The sequence below is a fragment of the Sinocyclocheilus rhinocerous genome, unplaced genomic scaffold (genome assembly GCF_001515625.1).
Source record: "Sinocyclocheilus rhinocerous isolate Xijiao unplaced genomic scaffold, SAMN03320098_v1.1 scaffold1603, whole genome shotgun sequence".
Taxonomy (NCBI): Eukaryota; Metazoa; Chordata; class Actinopteri; order Cypriniformes; family Cyprinidae; genus Sinocyclocheilus; species Sinocyclocheilus rhinocerous.
The window spans coordinates 64,213-74,800 of record NW_015623880.1 but is presented as its reverse complement, the minus strand read 5'-3'; the positions used below and the strand labels follow the sequence as shown (position 1 = coordinate 74,800).

Here is a 10,588-nt window from a genome sequence, read left to right as displayed (position 1 = left end):
TTTTTTTTATTGGTCTTATGGAGTATTCTAATTTGTTGAGATAGTGAGTTGGTGGGTTTTTGTTAAATGTGAGCCAAAATCATCACAATTAAAAGAACCAAAGACTTAAACTACTTCAGTCTGTGTGCATTGAATTTGTTTAATACACGAGTTTCACAATTTGAGTTGAATTACTGAAATAAATGAACTTTTCCACGACATTCTAATTTATTGAGATGCACCTGTATAATGTAATGTAATATAATATAATTAATAGAGGCTATGATAAAAAAAATAGTACTCACAAAAAGGTACAGATTAAGGATTAAAATAAAAAAAGATATAATAATAATTAAATTAATCATATCATATTTTAATGGTTTTAATCCTTTTTTTATTTTAATCCTTAATCTGTAATAATTGATCTATAATAAAAGTCTTTGGTATTTGAAAATATTTCTTTCTCTCTTTCACACACATGTAGTTGGGTTACTCAGTCCTGCAGCGTAGTGGAGGGGCACCTATTGCTCTGGACCCTCCTTTGTCGATTACCCATCATTCTTTGCGCCCTCTGGAGGCTCTGATGAAATGTGTGGAGATGGGGTGGATGGTCATACTGGTGGGTCCCACTGCGAGTGGAAAGAGCAGTCTAGTGCATCTGCTTGCGCTGTTAACAGGACACAGACTGAGGGTCATGGCCATGAACAGCGCCATGGACACAACGGAGCTGCTGGGTGGTTTTGAGCAGGTCAGTTGGAAATGAGAGGCAAGCTGATTATTTCTTTAATTCGGTGATGTCATTAACCTGATGATTGTTTTTAGGTGGACATCATACGGCCGTGGCAGCAGGTCTTGGAGAGCATGGACTATGTGGTTGCCATGGTGACCAGACGAGGCCTGATGTCATTGGACGGGGCGGTGCAGGACACTGAGTTTCTGTTGAGCACGTGGAGCACTTTCCGCCGCTGGCTGAGAGAGGAGGGTCTGGATACCACAGAGGGCATGGTCACATTTGAGGCTTTAAACAAACTGGAGGTCATTATTGTTCTGCTACACAAACTCAACACTAAACTCAAGGTCTTAACAGGTAAGGGCACTACACCACATCAGACTGAGTATATGCCTTCTATATGCCTTTCAAACTTTTGGTTTTCTGAGACATTTGGATTTGAATTTGAGTTAGAATGAGTAGAAAATCATCAATAAGAATGAGTTGAAAATTGCTTTTAATATATTTATTTTTAGTATTAAATAATAAATGTAAAAATAACATTAAAATATTAAAATAAATAAAAAATATTTAATTATTACTGGAAATCAGAAATGTAAAACTATGTTATGAAAATATAAAATAAATGTAAATTTATAAAAAAATAAATCTTTACTTTGAGCCTTGTAATCCATTTAAAAGAGTTTGAGTGTTATATAATCTCTGATTGTCTACTGCAGACATGTCAAAGCTGCAGATGGACTTCACTCTACTGAAGGAGCGTTTGGCTCAGATGCAGGACGGCTGGACTCATGGTGGCTTTGAGTGGCTGGATGGGACATTAGTCCAGGCGCTGCAGGCTGGAGACTGGTTGCTCATGGACAACGTCAACTTCTGCAGGTCAGATGTTTTTAAACGTGTTTTTTTAAATGCTGAAGATGCTTAAACACCCCTTTGAAGACTCTTAGTAGATTTGTAGAGATGCACATTTTAATAAAGAAAAATGACTGTCTGTGTTTTAATGAATTAGTTGAGTAAATGATTCAAGGATACATTTATAACACAAAAAGTCACTTACTTGTAGCCTACCCATTGAAATAACATTCTTATCAACACTCATTACTGAAAAATAAAACATGGGTGTTTTTTTGTTTTTTTAAATGGGCATGAAATATTGTTTTTGTGTTTAAATTATTTAAGAATTTTATTTAGAGTGATACAAGACATGAAACTAGTACAGTGCAAGTAATGTATTCCAGGTAGACATGTAATAAAATAACTCAACCCTTTCAGATGAAGTTTCCTAAATGAACTATTCGTGTTACAGCCCTTCAGTGTTGGATCGACTAAACGCCCTTCTGGAGCCTGGCGGGGCATTAACCATTAATGAACGTGGAATCATTGATGGAACCATACCCACCATCACTCCCCACCCTAACTTCAGGTACAATCACAGCCTAAACTGTTTCAAACCTAATGTGAATGCTCACTGCCTTTGCTCAATCCTATTTCATTTTGTGTTTTTCAGGTTGTTCCTCACCATGGATCCCACACATGGGGAAATCTCTCGAGCTATGAGAAACCGCGGTGTTGAGATCTACATCCCTGGCGAACATGAGGGCGTGTGCTGGGACACTGTAGATCTAAAGATGGTGTTACACACCTTGGGTGTGACGGGAGACTGCGTGTGCGACCTGCTTATCTCCATTCATTCAGAAATCAAGAACACCATATGGGGTGAGATATGTGGATCAGAAACCTGATGTTGTTATTAGTTTGTCATTGTTTTTACTTAATGTTATTGTTTCATTTATATTTGAGGTTAGAGCAGTGTTATTTTATTATCACTGAGATACTATTATAGTTTTTTTTTTTTTTAATGTTTTGAATTAGTTTTTATTTTTATATTTTAAAAATGTTTATATTTTTTATTAGTTACTTATTTGTATGTCTATTTTTTTATAAATTTTTAAGTTGAAGTTATTTAAGTATATCAAGTTAAGCAAGATGAAAATGAGAATTTTTTTTGTAGTTTATTTCAGTTAACATTTAATTTATTTCAAGTAAGGAAACATTTTTATGGTTTTAGTTTACTATAAAAACCCTGTTAAGACTTTTAGAAATGTTTTAATGGATATTCTCTCTCTCTAAATGTCCTCTAGACTCACCTGCATCATCCATGTCATCTCTGCTCCATGCTGCGTCTCATTTATCTGGTCAGCTCCAGAGAGGAGTTGATCTGCCCAGTGCCCTTCTACAGGCCTGTGGAGAAGCTTATGCTTTCTGTCAGCGCACCACTGCTAACCAGCAGGTACATGGATGTTTTTCATTACCCATGACAAGCTAAAATATATGATGCCATAAAATTGACACATCAACCTCGCCTCTCACTTCCTGTCTCAGCTGGCTCAGGAAGTCATTGAGAGGCGGTTGTCAGTGCTGGACTCTGAGGACTGGGGCAGTGGGCTTCTGTGTGCGGGCGTGTGGCCGGACCGCATCCCCTCAGCCCTGCTGTGCACTGAGGACTCGTGTTTCTCCAGTGTCCAGAGAGACGGACAGGTCCTCCTGTACTGCCTCAACACTCTCAGTCTATACGGAAAAAGGTCAGAATTACACTATACATACAAATCATTTTGTATTTCATTATTGGCCACCTCATTGGTTGTTAATGAGATTCTAATATTGTTTGTGCTCATGAAAGTTATTCACATTTAAAGTTATTTAATTTTACATTTTAATTAATGTAAAAAAAATTACATTTCCATTTTACTTTGATTTCCATTTTCAAATTTTTTACTTCATTTTTAAAGCATTTCATAATTAAAGTTTTGTTTTGTTTTGTTTTTAGTTCAGTTAGTTTTTAGGTTATTTTTTCTAGCTTCAAATTTTTTCTGTATATTTATCTATTTATTTTTATTTGAGTTGTAGTTTTTTTAGAGCTGCTGAAGTATAGTAATACTCCAAACTCTTTCTTTTCACATAATCATTTAAGCTCAAATCAGTATTTTTGTGTTTGTTTGTTTGCACAAGTGAAACTGCAGTTAAAACTGAATCATAACAATTAATTCATTGTTAATTTATTTTGTTTTTTAACCATGAAAATTTCATTTATTAGTAATTTATTTTATTTTATTTTATTATTATTTCAGTTCGCAAAAATGTTAGCAAAATTTTTTTTTACATTTTTGTAAACCAAAAAAATTATATAACTAGTTATATAATAATATATTATTGAGAATTATAATAATAAGCTTTTACTAATTCAGGAATCGTCCACTGAGCCTGGTTGACCTGCAGAGGGCGATGCAGAGCGGTGCTGTGCTGGATGGGCTGCAGTTTTCTGGAGGTGGAGGACTGGATGGTGGAGCTGAGAATGCACTGTGCCTCCTCCCAACAGCAGTTAAAATACTGACAGAAAGAGCTTCTCACAGTGACTGGGTCCTCAGAACCAGCTGGCTCTCCCACCTTACCAAAACTTACAAACATGCACCAGGTAGGCTGTATAGAAATAAAAACGAAAGGAAAAATTGAAATCGCATCATATGACCCCTTTAATGTGTTTAATAACGCTTGTGTTGTCATTCTACTTGAGTGCTTATCTATCACAGTCCTGAGATCATACTTGTGCGTGCAGATGCAGCTCTGATGCAGTTGGAGGCAGGATGCACAGCGCTGAAGGCCGTATTCAGCAGCAAGCTCATCGGGAAAGGCAAATGTCTGGCAGAGCTCTTGCAGCCACACAGCACAGGTACATATCCATACTTTAAGACCACTTGAAATAATATTCAGCCTTGTTTTCTTTCTTCGAAAATACCCTTGGTCTAATTGTGCATGAAGAATCAGTGACTGTGACTCTAAAAACTTTCATAATAACTCTCTTCCTCTTAAACTACTGATGGTAACTAAGGCCGTGTGAGTAAGGGAAAACCATATCATGATATATTAATCCAACTGACCAAACAGTTCAATAAAGTCCAGATAGATACAACCTTATATTATTTTCTGGTAAATTAGTGTTTCATTCTGATGTCAGTTACATTATGGAAGTTAAATGCATTGGGAATGCCACTTCATGGCCTTTAACATGTACTCTGGAATACTCAGAATCATAGTTCCAAAAAACCCATTGTATTCAGTTGTTGACTTGTGGAGTTACTAAATTTAGTTTCTTCACCAGATGACTATAGGATTCTGGTAGACATGCGCTGGAACAAGCAGTACTTGGACATTTTGGCCAACACCTGCAACTTTGAGGATGAGGAGAGATACATGGAATTCATGGAAGCACTGAACGCTGTTGCCAACAGGTAAGTCCTTATAATTTTTACTACAAAAACATTCCAGTAAAATAGAATGTCTAGAAACTAACATTTTATGTTTTGAAAGAATCATATTGCTGATGGACAGAGAGCAGAGAGCAGCTATTAACAGCAGTACTGGAAACGGCTCGCCTTATAACAGTGCCCTTAGGCTGACCACTGCCTTCTCAAAAGGTGCACACACTCCCACAGCCTTGTTAAAAATACACTTTTGATATTAGAAGACATTTATAAATACATTTATCAACCTTCAGTGAAAAAGCCTGGGTTGTATGTCACTATTCACATTATAAAGTTGGGTTTTATAGGGACAGTTGACATAGGCCACCTGCCTCATCCAGTGTTGGTCCACCTGCGCTCATTCTTCGACCTGTGGGATTCATTCGTACTGCAAGCTGTGCAGTCAGGCCAGCCCTACATCTCTGACCACCTCATGTTTGAGGTCAGAACCTTATTCCTCAGAACACTGTCACTATAGCCATGCTGCTCTGTTCTGCAGTTGGTTTATGGTGATGTGATTGTGTGTCCAGATCCTGCAGCTGCTGCAGTGGAGGGATCGTTTCTGGCATGTGTGTAACTCTCTGTCTGCCGATACTCGGGGGGTGTGTGTGATGTCCCTGCACTGGCAGTGGGTGCACAAAAATCTCATTTTGCGGCTGCCTCAGCTTTTGATGGGGGATAGTGACTATGAGTGAGTAATGACTTTATTATGTGATAAAAATACATCATGTAATGTTCTCTATAGTGTTTGTGTGTTTGTATTTATGTTGTGTATGTTCATTTTAGAGTCCAACAGGAACTACACACCATCTCTACGGCCATCCAGAACACACTTTCCAGCTCTGTGGCTGTGGCTTCTGCTCTGAAGGGCATTCAGAAAACATTAGGAAAGCCACTGCCATTTAAGGTTAGGCGATATATAGGACACAAAGAAATTGTAACCTTTTGAAATTCCGTGGCACAGCAGTGTTGATCTGTTTTACTCATTGGGTTATACAGGTTCAGGTCCAGATTGTGATGTGTCTTGATCCCATTCCTTTTTTCTCTCCCAATTATTTCCTCTCATTTTATATTATAAACTACCGTTCAAAAGTTTGGAGGGAGTTTCTTTTTAATGTAAAATTCAGCTAGTTGTATGTTACTGATTGGGAAACAGTCTAGTTTATTGGCTAAAAAGCCTGTTGTACACTACCAAAACTTTGGAGTTGGTATGGTTTTTAAATTTTTATTTTTTTTAGAGAAGTCTCTTATGCTCACCAAAGCTGTGTTTATTTGATCGAAAATCTAGTAAAATACAGCAATATTGTGAAATATTATTACAATTTTTAAAAAAAAATTCTTTTTTAATATTATTATTATTGTTATTTAAGTTTATTGCCATTTGCACAGGTACATTACAATACAGGCACCTTAAGATTCTTGTGCGTTTCTCAGAGTCAGATTTATAGAAAAATTAAAGTAGTAAAATAAGTAATATTGCACATTATTGCATAATATATTTTTAAATGTAATTTTTTACAGTGATGGTAAAGCTGAATTTTCAGCTGCCATTACTCCAGTCTTCAGTGTCACTTAATTCTTCAGAAATCATTGTAATATGCTGATTTGGTGTGATAGAAACCTATTATTATCAGTGTTAAAAACAGTTGTGCAGCTTAATATTTTTGTAGAAACCATGATACATTTTCTCAGAAGATTTTTTTAAGATGAATGGAAAGATTAAAAGAACAGTATTTATATGAAATAGAAATGTATTTACGGTCACTTTTGATCAATTTTATTTGTTCTTGCTGAATAAAAGGTATTCATTAAAAAAAAATCTTCACGACCCCAAAGTTTTGAATGGTAGTGTATGTTTTATAAAAATAAACCAAGAAATTTTAGCAAAAGTTTCAGATGCCCTTCTTTCTGTGCAGCTGGAGGCGGTGGCTGAATGTGCAGCCCGTCTGCGAGTGCTGTGCAGGGCTTTGGATGTTGGGGACCTGCGCCTCGACAACAGCCTTGCATCGCTATGGAAACAAGAGGTGTCTCGTCTCCGTGGTGTGGCCATGGGAATCGACTCCAAAGAAGCTCTGCTGGAAGCTTGGGGTTTGGTGCTTCAAGCCAATCTCCTGCTGGAGCCACAGAGCTCAGGTAAACCGTAATTCTTAAGCATTATGGGCATGAAGTGGTGTAGTGCTAGGCCATACAACCAGCCAAACACTGACCGCTTAGATTAATAACACAAAATGTACTTGACTTTCTATCTAGGTGTTCTGGAGAGGCTTGTGGGCTGTGTGGATCAGCAGCAGGGTCATATGGCTTCCTGTGGCCTGCTGGACTCTCTTTCAGAAGATAGTGAGGAAGAAGTAGGAGACAGTGCCGCACCAGGCCGGGAGGTGTTACTGCAGCTTGCACGCAGGGCTCAACTCTGGCCTGCACTGGAGGAGTTGGCAGTCCTAAACCAAATGAAAGTCACCACAGATCTGCTGTACCTGTCAGTCACACCAAGGTATGATTGTGGTATCAAATTATTAACTATTGTAAAATAATTTATTTGGCAGGTTATTGACATTGTCAGTATTATTTTATTATTGTTGTTTATATATTAATATTAAAACAAATATTTAAATTAGCTTATATGCTTTTTTCATTTTTATTATATTTTGTTTTTTTCAATTTTTTTTTATTTATTTTATTTCAGTTTTAGTAATTTTAGTACTTCAAATTGCAACATTTCTAATTTGCTGTTGAACTTTTTTTAATATAATATTTATATTTCATTTTATTTCAACTTTATCTCAATTTACAAAAATATGTTATATAAGTTTTGATTTTAGTAAACAATAACAACACTGGAAATTGGACTTGATTTTGTAAAGACATAGGATCTTGTAGCACAGGTCTCTTAAGACTTTCTTTTTTTGTTCTGTGAAATGTTTTATTCATATTGTGTTGTATAATTTACTCTGCAGGAGCAGTAAGAAGGCAGAAGATGGTCTGCGCAGGTCCATCTCTAACCATCTGCGTTTCTGTATGCAGTCGACACCCATGAACATCAGACAGCTGCAGCCTATCTGGTTCCTGCTCGGCACTGAGCAGGTCTGTCAAAACACCTTCATAATCATTCTGGTGTTATCGTTAATGACCATATTGATGATCATTGAATTCACCATACAAACAATACAATGATTAAGCTTGATCATACATTTACCATGCAGACAATTCAAATGACCTTTGTTAAACATTCCATTTATAAATAAATTATATATAAATAATTTAATTCTTTATTTACTGAGAAACACATGCTGCACTAGGGACTAAAATATTAATTTCAGTTCATCTCAGTTTTCAAATCTGATCAATCTTCTTGTAATTCCCTCACCAGCCTGTGGAGGAGCTGCCGCTGGTGTGGTGTGAGCTGCTGTCCGAGACACTGGCAGCGTTATGGAGCAGCAGCGTGACCTCTGACCCTGACCGCTGGCTGAAGTGGAATCCACTGAACCCTGAGGAGCACATGAACTCCAGATCACTGTTGGGACCATCTGATACGGTGTGTGTGTGTTTGTGGAGGAAGAACTAAAAACAATGTTTTTTTGTTATTTGTATTTAACATATTATTTAACATGTAGAAATAACTTATATCTTCATAAATAACCTTGATGTGATGTGAAGGGTCCTGGCATGCTAAGTCGTGCAGTGTGGTCCCGCTGCATGCTGGGAGTTCTAAGCAGCACTGATGCTGGCGGCCGATGGGATCCATCGGGGTCACACTTCCTGTCATCATCACGGGTGACCCTGGGCGAGTGGAGAGAGAGAACCGGGCAACTACAAGATCTGAGTGCTGTGATCTGGGATAATATGGCTATGCCTGAGCTTGCTGACTTCAGGTAGAGACACATATCACATATCACTAGTTAGGTAAAGCAGATAAATGTCATGTTAGATTTTGAGTATTTTAGAACAGTATGGTATTTTGATATCTTTTATATTTATTTAAATATATTTTAAATGTTTCAATTTTATAGTAATGTTTTATATTTTTGTTGTTTCTGTTCTTCAGTGATTCATTTTTATTCTTCTGTCTCTCACGCCCTCTCTCATTCTCTGTAGAGTAACCGACTGTAGGTTGCAAGGACTTGTGTTGCGTAGACAACTGCAGTCTCTCTCTGAGCTGTTGTCTCCAGGATTACAGGAAAGCTATGCAGAATCCTGTGACAGTCTAACTGAAGGGCAGGACCCCATTGCTGTAGCCCAGGAGATTCAGATCTCCCTCAGAGAAGGCCTGCCAGAAAACCTGCTCCCAGAGGGCTTTCTGGATACCCTAGTGACATGCTTGACACAGTTTGCACACAACCGGGCACAGGATTCGGTCCAACTTGCCCGGTCTGGAGTTTTCTGGGTGAATATGGGTCTGCTGCAAATCCAAGTTTGGGCTCCACAAACAATTTTTGACCCTGCAGTAAAAAGGGCATATAAACTCCGATATGCACAAGAGGAGGTAAGAGTGCAAGTGGTAGCTTTTGTGATATTTCTAGAGATCTATTGCAACCTTTTTTCAACTACATGCAGATCACCTTAAGATGACTTTCTTTGTGTCTCTCAGCTTGCTTTGCTACAGGAAGAGTGGAGAGGGCGGAGTCTGTCCTCGCAGCTGCTCACAGGGGCGGAGCTTGAGGAGAGTAGCACAACTGACAACTTCCAGCATCCTCGCATCAGGTAATGAAATATCCAGCGTCCATCACCTACATCCTATTACGTACATTTGAATGGACTCGCAAGGTATCGGTACCAAAACCAATAATCGGCCAATGCTCAGTTCCTGTTTTTATAACCTACTATGTAGATTTGTATGAATTCATGACATATCGGTGCTGAAATGAAAGATTTTCAGCCAATATCAACCGATATTGGATATATAATTGTTTATGCTCAATTACCCTGTTTTACAACCTACTATACAGATTTTTATGAATACACAAGATATCGGTACCATATCAGTTATCAGCGGACATGAGAGATTTTTAAGCCAGTTTATTTGTTTATGCTCAATTCCCCTGTTTTTACAACATACTAAGCATATTTGTATGGATGCACTAGATACTGGCACCATATTAGTTATCGGTTGATATGAGAGATTTTCAGCAAATATCAAATGATATTGGATTTTTAATTGTGCATGCTATTTTTACATTTAGATGTTAGACCTTTGCTGTAATGTAATACCTAAAGTAAATCTTTAACACTATTCAGGGCTTAAAGTTCTCCGGCACCGTGCCGGATCTCCGGTGTGCAGCGTTTGGCTGCGTAAAAAAATTACTAGACAATCAGAAAAAACATTACTAGACAATCAGAATGTTTTGCTCTTATAAACACGAGACGCGCATAATAGTATCCAATTGTAGAGTCGCAGCTGATGAATGGAGAAGCGCGACAAAAAGCTGCGAGGCGCAATGGTCAAAGATGTCCCTCTAGCGCATATTTACATGAATAACTAATTAAAAAGCAGCGGAGCTTTGTCAACAGCTCAGAGTAATCATGTCATCTCCATAAAACGATTGATTGCCAGAACAAATTTACCGGGATTTTTGAAAAGGTCCTG

The 10,588-nt window shown here is 37.7% G+C and overlaps 1 protein-coding gene across 1 annotated transcript in view; it reads left to right on the top strand.

Annotated features, from left to right (window-relative positions):
- Window positions 1-10,588, top strand: part of LOC107737285 (midasin-like) — a 56,023-nt gene that overhangs the window by 26,446 nt on the left and 18,989 nt on the right. The window contains exons 42-62 of the mRNA XM_016548752.1: window positions 464-727; window positions 802-1,066; window positions 1,429-1,588; window positions 2,016-2,132; window positions 2,217-2,425; window positions 2,851-2,999; window positions 3,092-3,291; window positions 3,955-4,181; window positions 4,323-4,436; window positions 4,866-4,995; window positions 5,075-5,181; window positions 5,316-5,449; window positions 5,538-5,698; window positions 5,794-5,914; window positions 6,924-7,140; window positions 7,258-7,498; window positions 7,962-8,088; window positions 8,375-8,539; window positions 8,662-8,876; window positions 9,100-9,487; window positions 9,593-9,705. Of these exons, the coding sequence (XP_016404238.1) occupies window positions 464-727; window positions 802-1,066; window positions 1,429-1,588; window positions 2,016-2,132; window positions 2,217-2,425; window positions 2,851-2,999; window positions 3,092-3,291; window positions 3,955-4,181; window positions 4,323-4,436; window positions 4,866-4,995; window positions 5,075-5,181; window positions 5,316-5,449; window positions 5,538-5,698; window positions 5,794-5,914; window positions 6,924-7,140; window positions 7,258-7,498; window positions 7,962-8,088; window positions 8,375-8,539; window positions 8,662-8,876; window positions 9,100-9,487; window positions 9,593-9,705 (3,824 nt within the window). The remainder of the gene's footprint in view (window positions 1-463; window positions 728-801; window positions 1,067-1,428; window positions 1,589-2,015; window positions 2,133-2,216; window positions 2,426-2,850; window positions 3,000-3,091; window positions 3,292-3,954; window positions 4,182-4,322; window positions 4,437-4,865; window positions 4,996-5,074; window positions 5,182-5,315; window positions 5,450-5,537; window positions 5,699-5,793; window positions 5,915-6,923; window positions 7,141-7,257; window positions 7,499-7,961; window positions 8,089-8,374; window positions 8,540-8,661; window positions 8,877-9,099; window positions 9,488-9,592; window positions 9,706-10,588) is intronic.